General features: G+C 49.7%; 13 protein-coding genes across 13 annotated transcripts; 6 read left to right on the forward strand and 7 right to left on the reverse strand.

Moving 5' to 3' along the window:
• Positions 1 to 400: 400 nt before the first annotated feature.
• M430DRAFT_23695 (hypothetical protein) lies at positions 401 to 854 on the reverse strand (the record flags this gene model as incomplete). The annotated part of the gene is made up of 2 exons (XM_024864949.1): positions 401 to 643; positions 705 to 854. The coding sequence occupies 2 exons, from the start codon at positions 852 to 854 to the stop codon at positions 401 to 403; spliced, it is 393 nt and encodes a 130-aa protein (XP_024724749.1).
• A 224-nt stretch (positions 855 to 1,078) lies between these two features.
• On the forward strand, positions 1,079 to 2,016 carry M430DRAFT_130519 (hypothetical protein; the record flags this gene model as incomplete). The annotated part of the gene is made up of 3 exons (XM_024862145.1): positions 1,079 to 1,118; positions 1,169 to 1,234; positions 1,289 to 2,016. 3 exons carry the CDS (start codon positions 1,079 to 1,081, stop codon positions 1,906 to 1,908), a joined length of 726 nt encoding a protein of 241 aa, XP_024724750.1. The 3' UTR covers positions 1,909 to 2,016.
• Positions 2,017 to 2,522: 506 nt separating this feature from the next.
• M430DRAFT_151227 (hypothetical protein) lies at positions 2,523 to 3,514 on the reverse strand. Its single transcript, XM_024863188.1, has 2 exons — positions 2,665 to 3,514; positions 2,523 to 2,606 (listed from the first exon to the last, which is right to left on the reverse strand). The coding sequence occupies exon 1, from the start codon at positions 3,203 to 3,205 to the stop codon at positions 2,681 to 2,683; it is 525 nt and encodes a 174-aa protein (XP_024724751.1). The 5' UTR covers positions 3,206 to 3,514; the 3' UTR covers positions 2,523 to 2,606; positions 2,665 to 2,680.
• Positions 3,515 to 3,585: 71 nt separating this feature from the next.
• Positions 3,586 to 5,530, forward strand: M430DRAFT_111771 (hypothetical protein). Its single transcript, XM_024861450.1, has one exon. The coding sequence runs from the start codon at positions 3,603 to 3,605 to the stop codon at positions 5,508 to 5,510; it is 1,908 nt and encodes a 635-aa protein (XP_024724752.1). The 5' UTR covers positions 3,586 to 3,602; the 3' UTR covers positions 5,511 to 5,530.
• A 256-nt stretch (positions 5,531 to 5,786) lies between these two features.
• Positions 5,787 to 6,916, reverse strand: M430DRAFT_130529 (hypothetical protein; the record flags this gene model as incomplete). The annotated part of the gene is made up of 2 exons (XM_024862146.1): positions 6,651 to 6,916; positions 5,787 to 6,586 (listed from the first exon to the last, which is right to left on the reverse strand). The coding sequence occupies exons 1-2, from the start codon at positions 6,760 to 6,762 to the stop codon at positions 5,787 to 5,789; spliced, it is 912 nt and encodes a 303-aa protein (XP_024724753.1). The 5' UTR covers positions 6,763 to 6,916.
• Positions 6,917 to 7,108: 192 nt separating this feature from the next.
• Positions 7,109 to 7,929, forward strand: M430DRAFT_130531 (hypothetical protein; the record flags this gene model as incomplete). The annotated part of the gene is made up of 3 exons (XM_024862147.1): positions 7,109 to 7,182; positions 7,242 to 7,480; positions 7,559 to 7,929. The coding sequence occupies 3 exons, from the start codon at positions 7,109 to 7,111 to the stop codon at positions 7,927 to 7,929; spliced, it is 684 nt and encodes a 227-aa protein (XP_024724754.1).
• A 562-nt stretch (positions 7,930 to 8,491) lies between these two features.
• On the reverse strand, positions 8,492 to 9,219 carry M430DRAFT_46333 (hypothetical protein; the record flags this gene model as incomplete). The annotated part of the gene is made up of 4 exons (XM_024867835.1): positions 8,492 to 8,524; positions 8,577 to 8,678; positions 8,737 to 9,041; positions 9,207 to 9,219. The coding sequence occupies 4 exons, from the start codon at positions 9,217 to 9,219 to the stop codon at positions 8,492 to 8,494; spliced, it is 453 nt and encodes a 150-aa protein (XP_024724755.1).
• Positions 9,220 to 10,178: 959 nt separating this feature from the next.
• On the forward strand, positions 10,179 to 11,387 carry M430DRAFT_46334 (hypothetical protein; the record flags this gene model as incomplete). The annotated part of the gene is made up of 5 exons (XM_024867836.1): positions 10,179 to 10,280; positions 10,336 to 10,489; positions 10,537 to 10,601; positions 10,663 to 11,164; positions 11,233 to 11,387. The coding sequence occupies 5 exons, from the start codon at positions 10,179 to 10,181 to the stop codon at positions 11,385 to 11,387; spliced, it is 978 nt and encodes a 325-aa protein (XP_024724756.1).
• Positions 11,388 to 11,465: 78 nt separating this feature from the next.
• Positions 11,466 to 13,433, reverse strand: M430DRAFT_14520 (hypothetical protein; the record flags this gene model as incomplete). Its single annotated transcript, XM_024862932.1, has 1 exon — positions 11,466 to 13,433. One exon carries the CDS (start codon positions 13,431 to 13,433, stop codon positions 11,466 to 11,468), a length of 1,968 nt encoding a protein of 655 aa, XP_024724757.1.
• A 149-nt stretch (positions 13,434 to 13,582) lies between these two features.
• M430DRAFT_54780 (hypothetical protein) lies at positions 13,583 to 14,579 on the forward strand (the record flags this gene model as incomplete). Its single annotated transcript, XM_024868492.1, has 6 exons — positions 13,583 to 13,670; positions 13,724 to 13,749; positions 13,802 to 13,827; positions 13,886 to 13,924; positions 13,977 to 14,151; positions 14,220 to 14,579. Exons 1-6 carry the CDS (start codon positions 13,616 to 13,618, stop codon positions 14,577 to 14,579), a joined length of 681 nt encoding a protein of 226 aa, XP_024724758.1. The 5' UTR covers positions 13,583 to 13,615.
• Positions 14,580 to 14,907: 328 nt separating this feature from the next.
• On the reverse strand, positions 14,908 to 17,457 carry M430DRAFT_32048 (hypothetical protein). The gene has a single exon (XM_024866098.1). The coding sequence runs from the start codon at positions 17,414 to 17,416 to the stop codon at positions 15,023 to 15,025; it is 2,394 nt and encodes a 797-aa protein (XP_024724759.1). The 5' UTR covers positions 17,417 to 17,457; the 3' UTR covers positions 14,908 to 15,022.
• Positions 17,458 to 17,802: 345 nt separating this feature from the next.
• On the reverse strand, positions 17,803 to 19,795 carry M430DRAFT_62493 (hypothetical protein; the record flags this gene model as incomplete). The annotated part of the gene is made up of 2 exons (XM_024868995.1): positions 18,043 to 19,795; positions 17,803 to 17,856 (listed from the first exon to the last, which is right to left on the reverse strand). The coding sequence occupies exons 1-2, from the start codon at positions 19,393 to 19,395 to the stop codon at positions 17,803 to 17,805; spliced, it is 1,407 nt and encodes a 468-aa protein (XP_024724760.1). The 5' UTR covers positions 19,396 to 19,795.
• Positions 19,796 to 20,072: 277 nt separating this feature from the next.
• Positions 20,073 to 20,888, forward strand: M430DRAFT_38035 (hypothetical protein). The gene is made up of 3 exons (XM_024867209.1): positions 20,073 to 20,407; positions 20,467 to 20,582; positions 20,718 to 20,888. Exons 1-3 carry the CDS (start codon positions 20,290 to 20,292, stop codon positions 20,871 to 20,873), a joined length of 390 nt encoding a protein of 129 aa, XP_024724761.1. The 5' UTR covers positions 20,073 to 20,289; the 3' UTR covers positions 20,874 to 20,888.
• The last annotated feature ends 219 nt before the right edge of the window (positions 20,889 to 21,107 follow it).

Here is a 21,107-nt window from a genome sequence, read left to right on the forward strand (position 1 = left end):
GAACGATTAGACACGATTCATCTTTCGATTAGCGTTGCTATTTTTTAGAGCGATCAGCGGCATTGTGTTTGGGAGTGGGCATACAAAAGTTTGGAGTTTCTAGGCATTCCGGAGAGATACAGGTTCCGGTGGCGTTCTGGTCGTGGGAAAGTTCAATTCACACGAGAATAGAGGGGGCTCTGAATCTGAGCTGTACATCTATCTGCCCGCTTCGTCGGCAGATGCAAGTATAACGCAAGGGCTATTGAGAGCTGTGTGTGAATGGATAGATGGGACAAATCCTCACTTAAATCTCCCAATCCTGTATTACAAGATTCGTCAGATCCTGATCACTACTAAACCGCTGATTATCTTGCTCCAAAAAACAATCGAGTATTATGTGTCATTACACTGTCTTCAATCACTGACTGGTATCAATGTCCTCTTTGTCCGCAGGCTTTATAGATCTAGCCTCGCAACGGCCCTTATAGTCGTTGACTGTCTTCCTGAAATCCTCATTAAGCTTCCCCTTCAGCACCTCATCCGCAACCTCCCCTGCCTCTTTATATCTCCCGAAGAAGTACAATTCTTCAATAGCATGTAGGATTGTCTGAGACTCCGGTTTCGAGGGGTTATCTACAGGAAGCTTGAGCGTCTTCCAAATCTTTCAAAGCATAAGCCTTTCATCCCTTGATTCAGACAATATGCAATTAGATTAGACTTACTTCTCCTAGTTCATTCTTTGGCTTCCATTCCTGCCTCTGCTTTTCGAAGTCCGCCTCAGACTGGAAGTCTCGAGGGACTTTGTCTGATTCATCGACTGATTCATCAGAACTGATTTCGATGTCGAAAAGCCCTCCCGCTTCGTCTTCCATTTGGTCCCCTGTCCAATCCTTCCTCCACAGTTCTTTGACGCTTCCCGACTCCACTCTTTGGTTGTTGGTTTCGAGTTTCCAGACCCTGGCTGAAGTCTCGTCGCAAAAGCTTCGGTTTTGATGTCACTTCGCATCCAGAGGGGATTCTCGCTACTCCGTAGTGCGGGGTCCCGCGTAACGTCAAGGTCTCCTCGAACTTTCATCCAAGTTTCCAAAGCAGCAATATGGAGGATCAGGTAAACCGACTGGTCGAGAAGACCTGGGGTAAATCCCGAAACCCAGCAGTCTAGTTCATGACTGATAGCACAGTCCAGCAAAATTCCAATCAATTCCCTCGTCTGAGCGCTTCTTGATTGCGGTTTCTGGAATCCCAGGTTCTGGTACTTTACCCCTCTTTTTCTACTGGATATATAATTCTAATAGGAAATTACTAGGCAAAACAACTTTGGCTTCGACGGTTACCAAGCGCCTGAATGCTCTCTATTCTGGCCTCCATGGCAAGACATCCACACCTCCCATCGCGGGCTTCGTGCCCATGGACGGCTACCACTTGACCCGAGCCCAGCTCTCCGCGATGCCAGATCCCAAGCACGCACATGATCGCCGCGGTGCAGAATTCACATTTGACGGCGACGCCTTTGTGGCCCTGGTGCGACGGGTCCGCGAGCCCCTAACACCCGAATCCCAGACCCTCTACGCACCGTCGTTCGACCACGCGGTCAAAGACCCCGTCCAAGACGACATACCCATCGAGCCTACGACGCGGATCCTCGTGTTTGAAGGGAATTATCTGAGTTTGGATAAGGAGCCCTGGAGGACGGCGGCGGAGCTTATGGATGAGCTTTGGTTCGTGGATGTGGATTTCGAGACGGCGAGGAAGAGATTGGTCCCTAGGCACGTGAAGGCGGGAATTGCGCCGACTGAGGAGGAGGCGGATAAGAGGGTTAGGGAAAATGATTTGGTTAATGGGGAGGAGATTGTAAATAAGAGGTTGGAGGTGCATGAGGTGATCGTTAGTACGGACGATGAGGGGTGGAAGCCGGAGGCTCAGTGAGGGAATGATTAACGAAATGAGACGTAGAGAGACGTAGAGAGACATAGAGAGAAGCAAATTAAATCATAGACACGATAGTCAGTTTATTGGCCTTCCATTCAGCTCGGTACCTTGCATTTACGAATAATGTGGGAAGGCTTTTTAGGTTGCTGTCAGTCGCATGATAGGAGGCGATTGAATCAACGTCCATGGCTTGGTGAAACTCCAATTTGACGATGGTGATAATGATGCAGTTGCAACAGCGGTCCCTCCCTTCTTTTCACTATCTAGTCGCAAGGGCGGATAGTTATCCATTCATTTAACGCTATCCATAATAAGGGATGGGAAAACCCAACGATCACCGCTCTGTAATGAAGTACCGCCCTCTGGACTCTCAGAACCAAAATATCTTTTTCATCTGTCCAATTGATGGATTTAAGTATACCACTGATTTCAGGCAATAGCCTCCAGGGAGAGGATGCTCGAGCCCCGCCTTCTAATTCTTGAAACGGATAATAATTATGGATCTCGACCATATGCACATCGATTCCGGGGTTCTTGAGCGCTCCCGTTCTCCGCTTCAAGCTCTAACTGGAGCGTTATAGACTAACTCACATCTTGGAGTATGCTATCGGCGGTCCGTTCTCTGATATTGATAGATGGCTGAGATGGCGATTTTGATGTTATGCATCGACAACACTAGCCAACTGTATCTGTAACTGCAATTGCCGGTCAGGAGATAGGGCAAAATGATATATTGGATGTCGAAAGGCGTACCAGCTACCCATAGTATTTAATGTCTCGCATTTAAAACACTAACATCTTCAATACTGCCGTCCTTACTGCTCGCGGTCGCCTCTCCCCTAGCTTCGCCAGCCATCCTTTCAATAAGCTTGGCTTTTACATGGGCCCTCTTCAAACGGTCATCGAAATCCGACACCGCTTCCTCCGTGTTCTCTGTGGAGAGGCTCTCCGATTCCGCTAAAGCATACAATATCTTGACATGCTTTGCGAGCCTTGCATTGGCTGGGAGATTTGAGAGCTTGAGACCGGAGGCGGCGAGATGGCTATCTGATTGAGGGTTGCTTTCTGGCCCTGTGGCGGTCTTGCTTTGGGGACGAGGGGTGCGGTTTGCCCAGACGAGTGCTTTCCCGTGGAGTCGTCCGCTTTCGACGTACTTTTCGAACCCCTTTTCAAGCCCGAAGGTTCGCCCTTCAATCTGGCCTGCTTTGATTCCATCCGCCAATCCTTGCTGGTAACCCTCATCGTAAAACTGTTCTTCTAGGCCCAAAACCTCATCAAAAGTACCAGAGGCCATTTTGGATCGGTGGCGAGGGTCTAGCAGATGAGTTTAGGATTTTGCTCTCCAGTAGAAGAAGTTGAAAAATGGGTTTCGAATTGGTGAGATAAATTGGGGCGGACACGTGACAGGCAGGATATCTTTATACCTATGTCAGAGACCTTGAAATATATAAACTAATCAAGCCATGCGTATAAGGACCATGCAGAACGGCACGAGCGGTTGAGTAATAGACCTGTTCTGTCCATCCCAGAGCAAAGGGACGGGTACTGATTTCATCTTGAGCTCAGCCTTGTTGGTGGGCAGCCCTCTCGCTAAAGAATGTCGCAGCCTCGCCGGGAAAAGCGTGACTCATGCCCCACTCCCAAATACCTCGCAAAAAGCTGCCCCTCCACAATCCTTACACCATCACGCAATGGCATCCCCAAAGATCATCCTGCCCGAGAAGGGCAAGCAGAACATCCTCATCACCAGCGCATTGCCATATGTAAACAATGTGCCTCACCTTGGCAATGTTGTTGGAAGTGTTCTGAGTGCCGATGTCTTCGCGAGATACAGCAAGTTGAGGGGCAGGCCTACACTCTTCATCTGCGGAACGGATGAGTATGGTACCGCCACCGAAACGAAGGCTCTCGAGACGGGACAGACGCCGCGAGAGTTGTGTGACGAATTCCACAAGAAGCATAAAGATGTCTACGATTGGTTCGAGGTTGCCTTTGACTACTTCGGCCGAACAACAACAGACCAGCAGACGGTCATTGCCCAAGATATGTTCTTGAAGCTCTACAAGAACGGATACATGGAGGAGCGCACAACCACCCAGCCCTATTGTGAAAAGCACGAGTCGTTTCTGGCTGACCGTTTTGTCGAGGGCACGTGTCCCAAGTGCCAATACGATGATGCACGAGGCGATCAATGCGACAAGTGCGGCGCTCTGCTTGACCCATTTGAGCTCATCAACCCTCACTGCAAGATAGATGGCGCAACACCCGTTCCACGAGACACAACCCACATCTTTTTGCGACTTGATAAAGCTCAACCGGCCATTGAAGAGTGGTTCGCCAAATCAAGCGTCGAAGGAGGCTGGCCACAAAACGGTATCAGTATCACAAGATCATGGCTTGATAAGGGTCTGGAGCCACGCAGTATTACGCGCGATCTCAAGTGGGGGACGCCAATTCCGCTGCCAGGATATGAGAAGAAGGTGTTGTATGTCTGGTTCGATGCCACTATCGGCTATCCCTCAATTACCGCGAACTACACGAAGGATTGGGAGCTATGGTGGCGAGACCCTGAGAATGTCAAGTTGTATCAATTCATGGGCAAGGATAACGTACCTTTCCACACCGTCATTTTCCCAGGTTCGCAGATGGGAACTGGAGACAAATGGACCATGCTCAACCATATCTCCACTACCGAATACCTGAACTACGAGAATGGCAAGTTCTCAAAGTCAAGAGGAGTCGGTGTCTTTGGAGACTCGGTCAAGGATACTGGTATTCCACCTTCGGTCTGGCGGTATTACTTGCTTGCAAACCGACCGGAGACTGGGGACACCCAATTCGAATGGAAATCCTTCATCGCCGCCAACAACAGCGAGCTTCTTGCCAATCTTGGTAACTTTGTCAACCGGGTGGTTAAGTTCGTGAATGCCAAGTTCGACGGTGTTATTCCAGACTATTCTCCCACCTACGAGGACGACTCTTTCGATTTCCCCAACTTCATCTCTGAGGTCAATGCTCTTCTCGCGGAATACAATGCCGATTTGGAGGCTGTGAGACTGCGTGCCGGTCTGAGGAAACTCATGGATATCTCCGGTAAAGGCAATATCCTCCTCGCTGGCCGTCTTGATAATGCCAACCTAGCCGAACACCCTGCCAGAACACATGCTATTATTGGTCTCGCACTGAACCTCGCATACCTTATTGCTTCTGTGTCTTCGCCATACATGCCGTCAACGGCGGCATCGATTGTTGAGCAGCTGAATGCCCCTCTGCAGAATATCCCAGACAAGTGGACCCCTGGCGCGCTGGCTGGCGGACACAAGATTGGCAAGGCTGCCTATCTCTTCAGCCGGATCGACGAGAAGAAAGAAGACGAATGGAGAAAGAGATATGGTGGAACGCAAGCTTCTCGCCTGGCGGATGAAGAAGCCAAAGCCAAGAAAGCAGCCGACAAAGCGAGGGATAAGGAACGCAAGAAGGCCAAGAAGGCTGCTGCAAAGGCTGGCGAGGCAACTCCACAGGAGCCCCAGAAGGTGGAACTTCCGTTTAGAGGTGCTGTGGCAGAAGAACAGGCCCCCCCGCCAGCTGCGGCTCTATAAAGTAGTTGACGGGTTGCCCTAGTGGTGTTTTTCGTATACCCCATCTTCGTCTTCTATCAAGCAATGAAGAAGGTGTATGCGCTCTGACGAGTTTCTTTTGTCAAGCTTTGGAGCAGGGGGTTGAAAAGAGGCTTCATGGATGGTTTTGCTGGGTCCGATTTCAACACGACAGCGGTTAGAGATGTGTGTAAGACGAGCTATGTGCCATTGATAGGTACCAATCTAGTTTAACGGTACATCTATACCTTCCATGACTTCTATGTGATTCAATGCAGCTCAAATGGCCATTCTCATACCTCCATTGGCGCAGACAACCTGCCCTGTACACCATAAACTATCGGGCGTGCATAACATCCCAACAATCCCTGCGATCTCCTCGGTGTACGCTGGTCTCCCACCAGCTATGGGCGCATCCTTGACCAAATCCTCATCATCAACCCCCGGTCTTACCTGCGACCCGGGAGTATGGCTGATCCATGGGGACAACGACTTTCTAAACTCTGCACTGTTGGCACCCCACATGTCTGTCTTCACAGGGCCGGGATTGATAGCATTAACCGTTGCCCTCTCGACCAACTCTCTAGCCCACGTCCTCGTCATAGCCTCCAAAGCCGCCTTCGTACCTCCATAAACCGTCTGGCCGGCAAAGCCCTCCGAACTACTCACCGAGCTGAGGTTCACAATGCGTCCGCTGCGATCATGGGGCAGGTAAGGCAAGGCGGCCTGCGTGAGCAGCATAGGGCCCAGGACATTAACGCGATACTGCCTCTCGTACTCGTCGACGGTGACATCCTGCAGCAGCTGATTGCCGTGCACGCCAGCGTTGTTGACCAGGATATCAATCTGGAACTTGCCGGTCTTGGGGTGCGAGAAGTGGTTCTTGGCCGTGCTGATCAGGTGGGCGGGCCCGGCGGCAACGCCCATGTCGGCTTGGATGACGAGGCAGGGCACGCCGTACTCCTTGCTGAGGGACTCGGAGAGCTCCTTGGCGATCTGGGAGGACTTGTCGGACGTGTAGTTGATGATCAGGGAGGCGCCCTTGGAGGCGAGGTTTTGGGCTATGGCGGCTCCGATTCCTGTGGGCTTTTTGTTAGATGCTGGCAAATAAATGGGGAGATGAGAAAGGTATTATCAACGGACCTCGAGAGGCGCCCGTTACGATGGCGAGTTTCCCTTCAAGGGGGCGATAACCTCGTGCCCCTCCAAGGTTGGTGGAGAGAGTCCGCGAGTGTGGGGGGCGCTCAGATGCCATTGTTGCTATTGCTATGGAGATAGATATCTGTTAATGAAACCTGACAAAAATCACTTTTGAGAAATGAAGAAGCTCGTAGATATGGTAACGAGGTACGGAGTTTAAAAAGGAATTATTAAGCAATCGAATTCAATCGATGATGCTGTGTCCGTTGTCCGTCCCAATATACCTGAGGACGTGCTGTACGGAGCAACATAACCCCGCCCTATGATAGCAGTTCAGGCGAGAGATAGCCCCACTTCCATTGTTGTACTAGCGCCCCAATCACTTTGAATTTCAATCAAGGGCGTGACAAACGACAGCCTTGCTCATACCTCTTGCAAGACCACAGGACGAGCGAGCCACGATGGATATCCGACTGCTGCAACCGTCTGACATACCGCATGTCCAACATGCCAACATTACCAACCTGCCAGAGAAGTAAAGGGGAACCCGTGCTTATGAATATCGCTGAGCAGCGTGCTAATAATCATTTGCAGCTATTTCATGAAATACTACCTCTACCATGCATTGTCCTGGCCCCAGCTTTCCTACGTAGCCGTCGACGTCTCGCGGCCTAAAAAAACCCCTTACGATTACCCGCGCATCGTAGGCTATGTACTGGCCAAGATGGAGGAGGATCCCCCGGACGGAGTGCAGCACGGTCACATTACCAGTCTCAGCGTGATGAGAACGCACCGACGGCTAGGAATCGCCGAGAAGTTGATGCGACAGGCTCGTAAGTTCCCTCCTCTTATTCTCCAGCCATACAAGATCCGGACTCGAGAGAGGCTGCTAACCGCGAGGAATGCGATAGAACGAGCAATGGTCGAAACTTTCGGCGCCCAATACGTCTCCCTCCATGTGCGTATGTCCAATAGCGCGGCTCTACATCTTTACCGCGATACCTTGGGGTTCGAACAGGAGAAGGTCGAGGCGAAGTACTACGCTGATGGCGAGGATGCGTACTCGATGAAGCTGGACCTTGGGTTCATCAGAGAGCAGATTGTGGACGAGGAGGACGACGCGGAGGATTTGGATGAGGGCGAACCGGTAGGCGAGCTGGGTAAGAAGGATGGGGAGAAAGAGTTAAATGGGAAGGGAGCCGGCAAGAAGAGAAAGGTCAAGGTCGGTAGAGGGCTGGGTGTTGGGGAGTTGGTGGAGAGGAATGAGAGCCAGAAAGCTTAGGTTTGTGCAAGAGGGTTTTTTTGGAAAACATCTGGGGAGTCTAAAAGTGGCGTGGATGGCAAGATATACATTCCGGTCACGAGAATAAAAACAAAGGTGCGCTATTTGCAAGAGCTTCAACCACCTATGCGTATTTCTTTGCTCGAGGGAACAATGAGGAGACCAATCTCCGTTGGGTAGTACCCAAAATTACTTTTCATACCCAGAATTACTTTTCATACCTACGAAATGAGTACTGGACCAAGGTATGTGACACCTGATGTATCTCACTCAGTCTCCATTCTAGTGTTTTGGAACTTGGAATGGAAACAGAGTGGGTTTTTTTTTAATATACTTCTACTATTCCATACTTTCATATGTCGTTGAGCGCATGCATGTACGAATTACAGTATTCAAGACATAGACGTTCGGGACTGAAATACTTGGAACAATATGTATTCATTGGCCAGTGACCACTAAACCACTAAATCACCATCTTTATACGAGTTAAGTGTACAGTTTGAAACCAGGTGGGCCAATCATTCACCCTTCTGCTCCGATGTCATTTCGATCGTGATGCCATTTACTCAAAAGGGTTGGTGTGGGTTCCCCACCACTAGTTGATCAGTTAGCCACTGTTTTGGTAAAGAGAGATCAGGACTCCTTACTGTGAGGAAGAGTGACAGTCCAACTGTCTCGAAGATACGGGCAAGCGCACCAACAGCGATGGTGTCAAGAGGTCGCTTCTCAGTAAAGATTTGAGCGATGAACTGAAAGGGTAGGGTAGTTAGTGACTAGCGTGCACAGAATTATACCAGGAAGACATACAGAAGGCGCTGAGCTGGCCATGAAGATCAAGGAGCCCAAGTATGCAGCACCCTTGTAGCTGAGTGTGCCGGTGGCATTGATGAGAGCACCAACACCATATGATTGGACGGCGCTACCGACGAGGGAAGTTCCCCATGCAGCAGCAGCAGAGGCAGCCTCCTTCGACTTCACGAATTCCTCCTTGGAGTTGGAAGCTTGGGCACGGTGGTAGGTGTCACCAAAGACCGGGCCGAGGACAGCGAGAGATGCTACGTGGTTGAAGACGGTACCCAATGCGATGGCAGAGGGCTTGACGGGTGGGAGGTCTGGGAGGAGAAAGTCAGCATGGATTTGTATTTGAATGTGTTGGCTTGTATGCGATGCGGAGATGATGCAGCTCAAGAGTTGACCCAAGAGAGCTGACGTCGAAGCCGAACAAAGCTGTCCACCGGGAATGGAGCCTGCAGAAGCTCAAGATGGAGAACACATACAGGAGAGAGACATGATTGCGACCGCACGAGGTTCTCTGAAGATGTTTCAGAGGGGTTCTTCGAGGATTTGGATTGATGCCAGGTTGATTGTGTTGATGTTGGAAAGGGGAGAACACGACGGAGGTTATAGATGGTTATATGGGATTCGGCTCGGCACTAGTCACGAGTCCCGGCAGGCAATTGGGGGTTGGCTGGGCCTGGACGGCGTCGAAATAAGAGATGATGACGTGCCACAGCTCCAGGTTCGAGGCAGGTCTTCAAGGAGACCAAGATGTGTTCCGGTCCTTGCGAACGCGAGTCATCTGTCGGCGAGATCCCGACTGTTTCTCCAGGAATTGAAGGGGCTATTCACAGTTATCATTATTATCATTATCATTGCCATCCGATCCTATCAATATCTTCACGCCTTGTCGAAGAGACAGCCATTGCCTAAGGGATTCATCATTCCCGTCAATTCCATTCGATATTGCCAAGAAATCAACTGAGGGGGTTTCTCCAGAATTAGCTCTACGTCATATGTGGCTGAAGCTCTCCGCTCCACTCCGCTCCACCACTTGGAAAGCGGGAGCCGCTATGATGGGCGCTAGACCGCATAGGGATCGACCTAGACCAGGTTGGTGATTGGCAAAAGAACGCAGTCGGCCTCACGTGACGCCAACGTGTCTCTTGCACATCAACGATCATCATCACGAAATCAGGGACGCCAACCTCGGTCTTCTCGGCATTCGGATAGATCCTGAGGAGAGATGTGTTTCTCCGTCTGTTAGGAAGTTCAATGGCCAGAAGATTAGGACCGCTGCGGCCGGAATATACGCCTTGGAGGAAATGCACACGGGGGCTGCTGCGGATAGGGTGTCTTGTGTAAGTAGGAGTAGCTTAACTACGTCCCAGCCAAGGTCTCTGTAAGATGAAACTCATTCCTTGTTTAGTCCCGTCTTGTTCCTTCTCACAATCGTTGTGTTCTTCTTGGTGATGATGGGGGAAGCAGAGACCCCCAAGTATATCAGATATAGTACGGTCACGGGCTTCTTCCAACAAGATGACCCTGCTACAGATGCAAGTACCTTTGACTACGTGAGTGCTTCAATTGCCCAAGCCTGTTGTTCATGCCTTGACCTTTTGCTTCTAGACAGCCACGAATTTTGGCTTGATCAACCGAGAATATAGTACAGATGCAGAGTATGATCCGGATCGTAAAAAGACTCAATGGCAGCGATTTGAGTTTCAAGTCTATCGACTCAATGAAGAGAGCGGACCTCAAGTCCAGTACAAAGTCCTCTATAGTTAGTTACTCTCCATTCTTCAGGAACATAAAACTGATCTCCACTAGTGGGCCGGCACGGGGAAGGCTATCACAATGCCGCTGAGTCCTACTACGGCACTCCAGCATGGGACGTTCGTAACCCCATCATGCACCTCAAACCGAGAGTACCTGACTCTCTCTAACCCCTCGCAGTGCTACTGGTCCACAAAAGACGGCAACGATACCGTGACCTGGGCCGACGCCCACCTCACACCGGCCGGCATCTTGCAAGCCCTCAAAGCCAACACCTTCTGGGCCCAAATGATCAGCACCCAGAAGATTCCCACGCCGGAATCCTACTACGCCAGTCCTCTCACGCGCTGTCTCCAAACCGCTTTCCACACCTTCTCCAACCTCAGCCTGCCTGCTGACCGTCCCTTCATCCCCCAGATCAAAGAGCTCTTCCGAGAAGAGATCGGAGTCCATACCTGCGATCGGCGAAGCAGCAAGTCTTACATTCAACAGCATTATCCGACCTGCACTTTCGAGGACGGCTTTGCTGAGGAGGATCCCTTGTGGACTCCTGATGTGAGGGAGACGGCGGATGCGCAAGATGCTAGGACTAAGACTGTGCTTGATGATGTTTTTGGCAATGATACGAACACGTATATCAGTATAAGCAGTCACTCGGGGGAGATTGCGTCGATCTTGAGAGGTATGTCTTCTTCTTCTTCTTCTTTTTAAGGGGCTGTGAGGTGGGCAAGGGGAACTGATAGGGACTAGTGATTGGGCACAGAACTTTCAGTTTAGGTACCGGCCAGGTGATTCCAGTTTTGGTGAGGGCAGAGACTGTTGATGGGACGGCACCATCAAGCTCAATAGCGCCATCTTCAACGGTGTCTACATGTACAGCGCCTCCGGCAACATCCACATTATGACCAAAAGTTTCCGAGTGAGATGAGATATCTAGTGGTATCTTGATGCTGCGAGATGTATTGTACATATTATAATACAGTCTACTTGGCCAAAAACTTCTGAAACGCTGTGTGCTCAATAGCAATATTCCCTACCGCCTTCAACTTCTTCCTCCCCTCCTTCTGCTTATCCAGCAACTTTCTCCGTCTTCCTATATCCGACGCATGCAGTTTCGCCAACACATCCTTTCTGAACGGCTTGATCGTCTCTCGAGCCACGATGCGTTTCCCTGCAGCTGCCTGGATGACAACCTCGAACATTTGCCGATCGACGTGTTCCTTGAACTTCGTCACCCATTGTCTCCCGATCTTTTCAACCTGGGATACGTGCACGACCCGAGCGACGGCATCTACAGGAACCTTGTTGACGAGTAGCTGCAGTTTGACGATGCTGCTGCGTCGGAATCCGGCATCCTCGTAATCCAGACTCGCGTATCCCTTGGTAGCACCTTTCAGTTTGCCAAAGAAATCATCAACGAGTTGAGCGAGGGGGATGTCGTATTTGAGAATGACCTGTGTGGCGGTGAAGAAGTTGAGCTCCTTCTGTTCGCCGCGGTTCGCCTCGCATAGTTCAATGACCTTTCCTAGGTATTCTTCTGGGAGAGTGATGGTTGCGGAGACGTAAGGCTCTTGTAGTTCCATGACACGCTGTCCTTGCGCATCCGTGTCAGGGAAATCGGCTGGATTCTGGATTATTTCTTCGCGGCCGTCCTTGTATATCACTTTGAAGGGTACGGTGGGCGGCGTGATGATGATGGTTGCGCCGTGTTCCTGCCGGAGACGGTCTTCAAAGACAGAACAATGGAGGGTACCTAGGAAACCCAATCTCCAACCTGCTCCTAGAGCTTCAGACGATTCCTTCTGGAGAGTGACGCTTCGGTCGTTGAGCACGATCTGGTTGATTGAGTCTTCCAGATGACCGTGATCGCTTTGATCTACGGGGAAGGCAGCGACGAAAACCATAGATTTTGGCTCTTCGAATCCGGGGTAGGGTTCAACTAGATGTTCGGATCCTACTGTGGTGTATGTGTCTCCGCTCAATGCCTCTTGACTCTTCTTCATGCCCGGATTGAAGTATATATACCCAACCTGACCGGCCCGGAGAGAACTCTGGGGCGTCTGGTCAGGATACATGATACCAACCTCACCGACATAGTATTTTTTCCCTGTTGCAAAGGACACAAGATGGTCTCCGGCCCGGACCTGCCCGTCAAAAATCCGAACCAAGAGTATGACTCCCTTGTAATTGTCGTACCAAGAATCCACAAGGAGGAGCCGGAGGGGCTTGGTGTAGTCGCCCACAGGATGTGGAACTTGTTTGATGACATTTGGAAGGATGGCTTCCACATTCAGTCCTGTCTTGGCAGAAACTAGAACTGCGTTTTCCGGTTCTAGTTCGAATGCGGTTTGCATTTGCTCTAAAGCTCGAGGAGCATCAGCCGAGGGCAGATCGATTTTGTTGATAACAGGCACAAGGACCAGTCCTTGGGAGAAAGCCAAGTAGAAATTGGCCACGGTTTGGGCTTGTACACCTTGACTTGCATCGACGAGAAGTAAGGCTCCTCCACAGCTTGCGTACGACCTTGAAACCTCTGCCCGGAAATCCACATGTCCGGGAGTATCGACCAGATGTAGCAGATAGTCCTCCCCATTGTGGTTGTAGATCATACTACACGTCTGCGCCTTGACAGTAATGCCCCTCTCCCTCTCCACATCCAGCTTATCCAGAATCTGCTTGTTCCCACCCGGCTCGATCGTCCCTGTAATCTCCAACAGTCGATCACTGAGCGTACTCTTTCCATGATCAACATGTGCCACTATACAGAAATTGCGAAATCGTTCGATTGGAATGGCTTTGATGCGGCGCTCAAGCTCCGAGACAACCTTTGAAGCCTGAGCACATCGTGTCACCGAGGTGGTGAAAGTGCGGCTTGATCCGAGGAATCGAGAAGCATATTGGCTTCTGATCGAGCTAGGGAGCCTCAGGAGCTGCAATGGACATCGCTGCATTTGAGGAACGGCGGTGGTGAAGTCTTGACTTTGATTTCCTGGAGATATCGAAATCTTCCAAAATGCGCCGGAGTTTGCCGTTTGGTCCCCGTCGCCGTAGTAACGCTGAAAGTCAACTTCGCTCTGGCTGAAAGCTTGCAACTTGAACACCAGAGGCGATTGGAATCCACAACTCAACCAAGATGTCTGGCGAACGAGAGAAAGATAAATCGAAGGTCCATAAGCTTTCCCTGAAAGGTACACACCCATCACACCATTCTTTCGAAGCAAAAACTAAGACCCCAGTCCAGGCTCAGCCAAATATGTCGCCGAATTCGTAAGCCCGCACACATTCAAACACAAATAAGAATCCTAGCTGACAAGTACAGTTCCAATACTCCATAAACACTATTCTGTAAGTTCTTAGGTCTGCCACATTTAGTTTAAACTCTCAAAAGCTAATGCCTTTCTAGGTTCCAACGAGGTGTTTACCCCGCGGAGGACTTCACACCGTATTGCCAACCCTCCCCTCCACGAAAACAAACCGCTTACAAGAGCCCTCAGAGTTAAGAAATATGGCCTCACAATGCTGGTCTCCTCCGATGATCAAGTCAAAGCGTACATCAAGAAAATAATGTCTCAGCTCAACTCATGGATGATCGGTGGCAAGATCTCGAAGCTCGTGGTCGTCATAACAAGTAAAGATACGGGCGAGCATGTGGAGCGATGGCAATTCGATGTACGCCCTCCCTCCTTCTCCATCTCTTATATCCGTATACACAGCTAATTGGACAATTATTACTAAAGGTCCAAATCTTTTCCAAATCCTCCAAGAAATCCTCATCCAGGAAGGCTACCGATAAAGAAAATGCCGGCCCGGACGACGCCCCCTCGCCCCCTGCAGCAGAGAAGACCGAAGCTGAGATCCAAGCCGAGATCCAGTCCATCTTCCGACAGATCACGGCTTCGGTGACTTTCTTGCCGCAGTTGGAAGGCGACTGCACGTTTAATGTCCTGGTGTACGCCGATGCGGATAGTGAGGTCCCCATGGAGTGGGGCGATAGCGATGCCAAGGAGATTAAGAATGGGGAGAAAGTCCAGTTGAGAAGTTTTAGTACGAATAATCACCGGGTTGATACTTTGGTTAGTTATAGGGTTGGCGAGTAGGAGGGGAGGGGAAAATCAATTCGGTATTGGGAGTTTGGGGTTGGGGTAATATCCTTTCGTGATGCTGGAATACTGTGGAACATAATGGTTTCTTTGGATGGCGTGAGGTTTCCTAGGATTAAGGCACTGTCCCTAGGTAATAGGCAGAATTGACTTCTTCGTTGCACATCACAGATCTGAACAAAAGTGAAAGTGGTGATATGTGAACATGGCTTGCTCCGGTGTAAAGTTGCATTCTTGCCTCGTTCTCCAGGAATAAATATCAGAATCCTTTTCAACAGTTTATATTCTTAGAAATCTTAAAACGCAGAGATTTCCTCTCCCAATAAGACGGAGCTTATATTATTATTCCGCATGATGCCAATACGTCTATCCTACACTCTTCCACCTGGTACCTATATCTGCCATATATACAGTACACCTAAATCCTCCTTTCCCGAGCTTCACGCCCATTCCACCGTTTTGGGGTCACTGGTCGACGCATCCTTATATTGTACCGGGACACTGACTGCTCTCTCCAGCTTCCATTCAAGGCCCCACGACTCTCTGTACAGATCAGAGCTTGCTAAACTTTTCCACTCCTTGTCACGCTCCCAGGCTTCCTCCAACAAATCAGCAAGGGGTTTCGCGGGCTCCCACTGTTGGAAAACTAAACATTCCTTGTCGAGACGCTCTGAGATAACGTCAACCCGTGTTGACACCTTGGAGGGGGATTTCTTAACAACAACCGGAAGGCTGCTAGTTATTTCGTCTCCTGCAACTGGCCCAGCAAGGGGCATTGGGCGTTCACTCAAATTACCATTGCCGAGAATGAAGAAACCTGCTTGCTGGTTCCACCTCTGATGTGAATTTGTGCCATGCTCTGTTTCCAAGCGGGCAGCCCGTACGCTTGACATAACGCGACTTCTCATTTTCCAAGTCGTTAGAGCATTCAAGCAAGCATATCTCCAAACCACCCTTGCAAGATTATAACTCCTCGAACGCCAGGCCAACTCGAATAAAATGTGATAGGTATCCTCATGTGGCACAAACCCAATAGATGGTGAGATACTTTTCATAACCTCAATGGCACCAGTCACATTCATTGAATGCCTGCAATGATTGAGGATCATACCAATGGACACATGGTCCGGTTTGACGAAACGAGAAGACATAACGTCTAGGAAGTCCCAGCTGCGGGAGACGAGACCACGCTCCCCCAGTGCATCCAGAATACGATTAGCACTGGAGACCGTGAGCCAGGACGTTCCGTAACGGGAATCCATGTGACGAAGAAACTCATCCTGGCTCTGGCCATTATCTAAGGAAGTCGAGATTTCTTGGGAAACAAGTTGTTCACAGACGGCCCTTATGGTTGCGATATGGCGCAGTAGCCCCCTCTCTCTCATTGCGGTAAGGATGTATAACTTGATGCGAAGGTCGGGAATTGCCATCATGAAAGCAATCCATGTTTTGTAGTTCGGGGAGATGCCTCGTCGCAGCATCAAATGAAGTATGAAGTGGAAATTGTGAAGGTCCTCAGATTTTGCCGCCCCCCTTAACATGATATTAAAGGTCTCTACCTCCGGTTGTATCTTCATCATCTCCATGTGAACAAAGAAAATTCTCGCATCTTCGATTTGGTTTGCCTTGATAAAGTATGCCATCGCCGTGTTGAATGCTTTTCGAGAGATTGAAGATCTACAGTCTGGGTCTTGGAAGACTTTCCGTAAAATGGCTATGACGGCCGAAACGTGAGTTTCTCCATCCTTGTATATCAATCGATGGATATGATTTGGCATCTCAACGGATGTCAGGTCGGTCACATAATCAGCGAAAGATTGTTGAGTCCATTCTGTCGGCCTCGGGACCTTGTCGGCTCTCACTGTCTGGATTCTGCGATGTCCCCCAGATTTAACGGTTCGAACTTTCGCATGTCGCCCGCCATCCGCTTCATTTGCTTTGTTGGACCGTACAGCATTTGTCTTAATGCCCGTAGGAGCAAGCCCCTTGTGTATAGTAGGCTTCAATTTAGTCTCTGGGGCAATCCGCAGAATATCTGCCGTCGTCTTTCGAATTGCGGTTGCAGATCCTGAGAGGAGAAAACTTCGATATTCCCCTGTCTCCGGATTTCGACCGTTGAGCTCGATCGAACAGCCGTATCTTTCCCCAATGTCCCACATGTTGGTATCCACTCCGTACAAGAACTTTCCTGCGGCGCTTTCAGGCACCACAACGTTGAGCGCTTGGTCAAGCCATTTTTCATTCTTCGGTGTATGGGTGGAAAGATCTGAAAGTATAACCCGCCAATCAGGGTCCCAAGACCTCATCTGCTCCCTTTTATAGGTTTGGTATGCCTTCTTAACAGAGCGTTCGCGAGCTGCATTCTGTCTGGCTTTTAAACTTGCTTGGTAGAGTCTGCGGATTATTGGGACGTTTGGCGTGAGTTCAGGGGTTCTTCCAACTCGATTCTTCGTAGGACCTGTCGTAATCTTCGTCGGCTGGGACGTGATGGGTCGAGCATCATCTTCTGTATTGTGAGCATTGTCTGCGCTGCTGGTGCCCGTGGACTCTCCATGGATCTCCTCATGTTTATTTTTACCGGAGCTGGGCTCTGTCGACTCCTTGCTGATAGCTGGTTGCAGAACCTGGGTACCAGGACCTGATGGAGTATCTGTATGTCGAACAGAGGGTGTCGACAGGTTGCGGTCCCCGTCGAAAGCTGGTCTGATGGATGCAGTTGAGTAATTTCTGATCCATTGAGGGTAGAGAAACAGTAGAGGTTCCCTGGGAGTCGAGGCGAGACTGGGAACGGCTGCGACCCTGCCCCTTTTTACAATGCGACTTCCCAGGGACATTCGTTATGATATCGTCATGTTTATGCCGCTTTGTTGTTGCAACTTGCGAGCTTATTTTTCCTCATTTCTTTCTTGGAAGCTTCAAAACCATTATCTCGGCATTTCCCGTATAGTCACGTGATATGGTTGTAACTTTAAACATGTCGCTTAAATAGGGGCTGGAAAAGGGGGGAAGACGAATCTACCATCTAACATCAGCCTTACGTCCTGGCACAGTCAAGAGAGGAGATTTATGTTGCACATCTGACCCCGCCAAATTTCTCACCTTTAAAAGCAGTCTGATTTTACAACGTATTCGTCAAGAGCAGAACTTTTGTTGCACATCTGACCTCGTCGATGTTCTCACCTTCAAAAAAGCCTTTTGATTTGGACACTCTATGATCATCTTAGCCGTAGTCTAATTCCAATCTCATGTTGGACACGAAGTATATTTGTATTATCTATGCCAATTTACCAGAGCAAACGCCATGTGGTCACAGCATACCCAGGTATCCACAAACGCCGTGCTAGGAATACCATTCCTTTGCCTTCCCTTTTCCCTTTTCGGAAGTTGAAAGGATCGCTGTCCCATTTCCTTCACCTTCAGCGCATTTGTCCATGCCAGGAATGTTCCGATTTGAAATCACATCCGTGGGACCGCTAAGGTCGAGACCTATCCACTTTTTATCCCAACCCTGAGCCTCATCAGCAGCACCTTTCGTGTCACCCTTCTGAGCCATGTCTTTGATGTCGCTCCAGAATTCGAGTTTCTTGACCTCCTCGTCGGCATGCTTCATTGCAGCTGCAAGGTTATCCAGCCTTCGCTGCTTGACGGACTTTTCCCCCTCTTTTGTTCCATTGTTCTTCAGCTCATCTGATGCCTCGTTGAAGATTTTGAGCAGATGAGCGTGTAAAAGTCTCCGAGAGGCTTGGAATATGAACATTCTCATAATATCGTGCATACGCTCCCGGAGGTAGTACAGCTCGTCACCACCGTGCTCTATAAAATTCTCAACGGCCTCCATTTTCTCTCTATCAATCCGGCAGAATCGCAGAGCTTGCATCAAGCTAGCAATGTCTTCGATAATCGCGACGACCTCGACCTCTATTTCACGCTTGGATAATTGCCCGAGACTATGCCTCTTCATCTGGCTTCCTGTCAAGGATGAAGCACGACTCCTAGCTCTTGATACTGCTGGGTATATTGTAAAGTAGTCCTCGTTGAACGTACGTGCGTCATGGCCCCGATAGCCGGTTTTCTTTTTCACTCGTTTTCGAATCCAGGCTCGTCGACGAACAAAAGAATTCCACCAGGCTGGACCATGCCATGAGAATAGTTTTGCAAAAGCAAATGAGTATTCCCATCCATCTTCATCCACCTCGGGTGTATGATTGACGTACCATTCCTTCCACGCCCATTCCCAAGACGGATCCGGCACCTGCGCATTCGTGATATCTGTGGCGCTCGTTTTATCAGCTATATTGGTCCACGGGGCGGGATCGCAAGCTCCGAGTGCTTTCGCGGAGAAGAGTGGTATCCCGCAGAGAAAGCATCCTCGCTGATTTTCAAAGAGGATATCTATCGCAGACTCGCGCTCCCTGAGATATTTATTCCTCTTGAATCTCTCCCTCGTGCGCCCCCTCTCTTCCGTCTCTGGAATTTCACCATCCTGCCTAGGCTCTTCTGGTTGTTCATCGTCTGACACCGCCCCTTCGTCCAAACGAGGATCCCGAAATCGAGAGTATTTCCGGCGTCGCAATTCTCCCCGTATTGATAGCTTCTTTGGCAAGGCACCGTCGCTATACCGGCGGCGTGGTAAAGGATCTGAAGCTGTCCCCAGGGAGGCAGGTGAAGACAAGGAAGCACGCCGTGCGCTGGCAGATCGATTTCGAAGAAGAGGGGCAACTGAGCTCGTATGGTCGACTAGCAGGATTTCGTGATCGTAATCTTTATCCTTCAGAGGTTTAGGCCGACGCAAAGAATGATGAAGAAGCGACATTTCCCTAAGAACGGGGTAGCATCGCTGCAAGCCACCGTTCCACGGGGCTGAAGCTGTTGAGGACTGGCAGAATGGAGGTTTGACGGGATAGATAACATAAAAGATGGTTTAACGGCAGCTTGAGGCAGGATATTTGGAAAGATACTCGCACTTTGCAGGCAGCACTGGTTCGAGGAGCATCCCAGGCTGGCTCGCCTCAGCTGTACTGAGCAAAATGTCTTGGCTTGAGGTTACCTATCGAAGGTGGGGCTCTGCTTCGTAGTCGCCGCTTCTCTCATCGATTGTTTCGCAATGGCTCTCTCATTCCCAGAGCTCCCTTCGTGCGTGTCGATGCGGGAAATGTAGGAAGTAAAATCCTGGATTTCAATGTCTCCTTTGGAGCTCGAGAATAACGGGAAAGCCGGAGATCCCCTCATAGCAAAGAAGCCATCGCAAGAAGACCATTTCGTCACAGGGCTATCGAAAGCACAGGGAAATGCGGGCACGGGAGCAGCTAGAGCCATCCTGGTCTAGCGGTGTGCGTTAGTGGTCTCTGGGGCGACCCCTGCTTGATGACGTACCGAAGTAGCTCGCACCTCCGTCTCGTATGTGTCTCGCCTTGCGCCTTGGAATCAAATCACTCGGCAATATGCGGGGAAAGCTCCCCTCCTATCCTGGTCACGCCGTCCTGATCACCACAACTATGCCCAGTCTCAGGCCAACCTCGTCGAATATGACATCAACCAATCAAATCATCAAACCATCCCTCATGCACTAATACTATTAATCCCGCCTCCCTCTCTCTCTCCTCAACGTCAGTCCATCCATCATCTACAATCAAAGTCAAAGGCAATAAGAGATATAAAGTGCTCATATCAAACCGACTGCATACAGTGCTCCTTAAATCACACTAAAATGGCCCAACCCAAGTCCAGGACTTCCCTCTACGTTGGTCTCGCCGCTGCGGGTGGTGTCGGTTACTACCTATACACGGCAGGAGGAAGCCCAAAGGTTGCGGAGAAGAAATTTCAAAGTACGTTATACCTATTAAACACATGTTAGAATACATGCTAATGTGTTGAATTCGTTCAGGCGATGTTGCTGAAGCTCAATCAAAGATCAAGTCGGAAATCCCAGGACGAGAGAACGAAGCAAAGAAGAATGGCGAGAAGTGGGCAGCTGAGGCCGGTGCCAAAATCGATAATGCTGTAAGTCTTTCTCTGTCTACTTCTATACCATCACTTGTATACCAGACCATTACTATGGCATATGATATTTTATTTCCTCACCTGTTCAAATCATGCCACTGTCTTCAGAAATATCACTAAACTCTCCTTAAACAGACCGACAAGGCTCGTGAGGAACTGTCAAAAGCCGAAGGTAAATTGGACCAATACCGCAAAGAGGCTGGTGCCAAGATCGATGAGACAGACAGGAAGATCGAGGAGGGTGTTTCAAAGACCAAGAGTGGAATCTCTAGCTGGTTTGGCGGGAAATAAGTTATCTATGTCAAGGGCAGACTGGGCATGAGTGGATGGTTCAATGATTCAACGAATTCGAATAATGGTTACAGTGGATGCAGATGTATAATACCAACCGATGCCCTCGGCTTACCTCTCTGAATCCAAGAATTGACCTACAGCTGGAATGAATCGTTAGATTTGCTTGATTGATCACACTGGTATTCTACAGCTTTTAATCGAAACAGATACTGTCTCAGAGCAAGAAAATCC

The sequence above is a fragment of the Amorphotheca resinae genome (genome assembly GCF_003019875.1).
Source record: "Amorphotheca resinae ATCC 22711 unplaced genomic scaffold M430scaffold_1, whole genome shotgun sequence".
NCBI classification, from domain to species: domain Eukaryota; kingdom Fungi; phylum Ascomycota; class Leotiomycetes; order Helotiales; family Amorphothecaceae; genus Amorphotheca; species Amorphotheca resinae.

What these genes read in the sequence shown, in the direction of transcription:
- M430DRAFT_151227 (XM_024863188.1), bottom strand. Translation starts at nt 3,205, where the DNA reads ATGGCCTCTGGTACTTTTGATGAGGTTTTGGGCCTAGAAGAACAGTTT.
- M430DRAFT_111771 (XM_024861450.1), top strand. Translation starts at nt 3,603, where the DNA reads ATGGCATCCCCAAAGATCATCCTGCCCGAGAAGGGCAAGCAGAACATC.
- M430DRAFT_32048 (XM_024866098.1), bottom strand. Translation starts at nt 17,416, where the DNA reads ATGTCCCTGGGAAGTCGCATTGTAAAAAGGGGCAGGGTCGCAGCCGTT.
- M430DRAFT_38035 (XM_024867209.1), top strand. Translation starts at nt 20,290, where the DNA reads ATGGCCCAACCCAAGTCCAGGACTTCCCTCTACGTTGGTCTCGCCGCT. An exon ending in TGCGGAGAAGAAATTTCAAA is followed by an intron (nt 20,408 to 20,466) that starts GTACGTTATACC and finishes GAATTCGTTCAG; the next exon opens with GCGATGTTGCTGAAGCTCAA. An exon ending in GTGCCAAAATCGATAATGCT is followed by an intron (nt 20,583 to 20,717) that starts GTAAGTCTTTCT and finishes CTCCTTAAACAG; the next exon opens with ACCGACAAGGCTCGTGAGGA.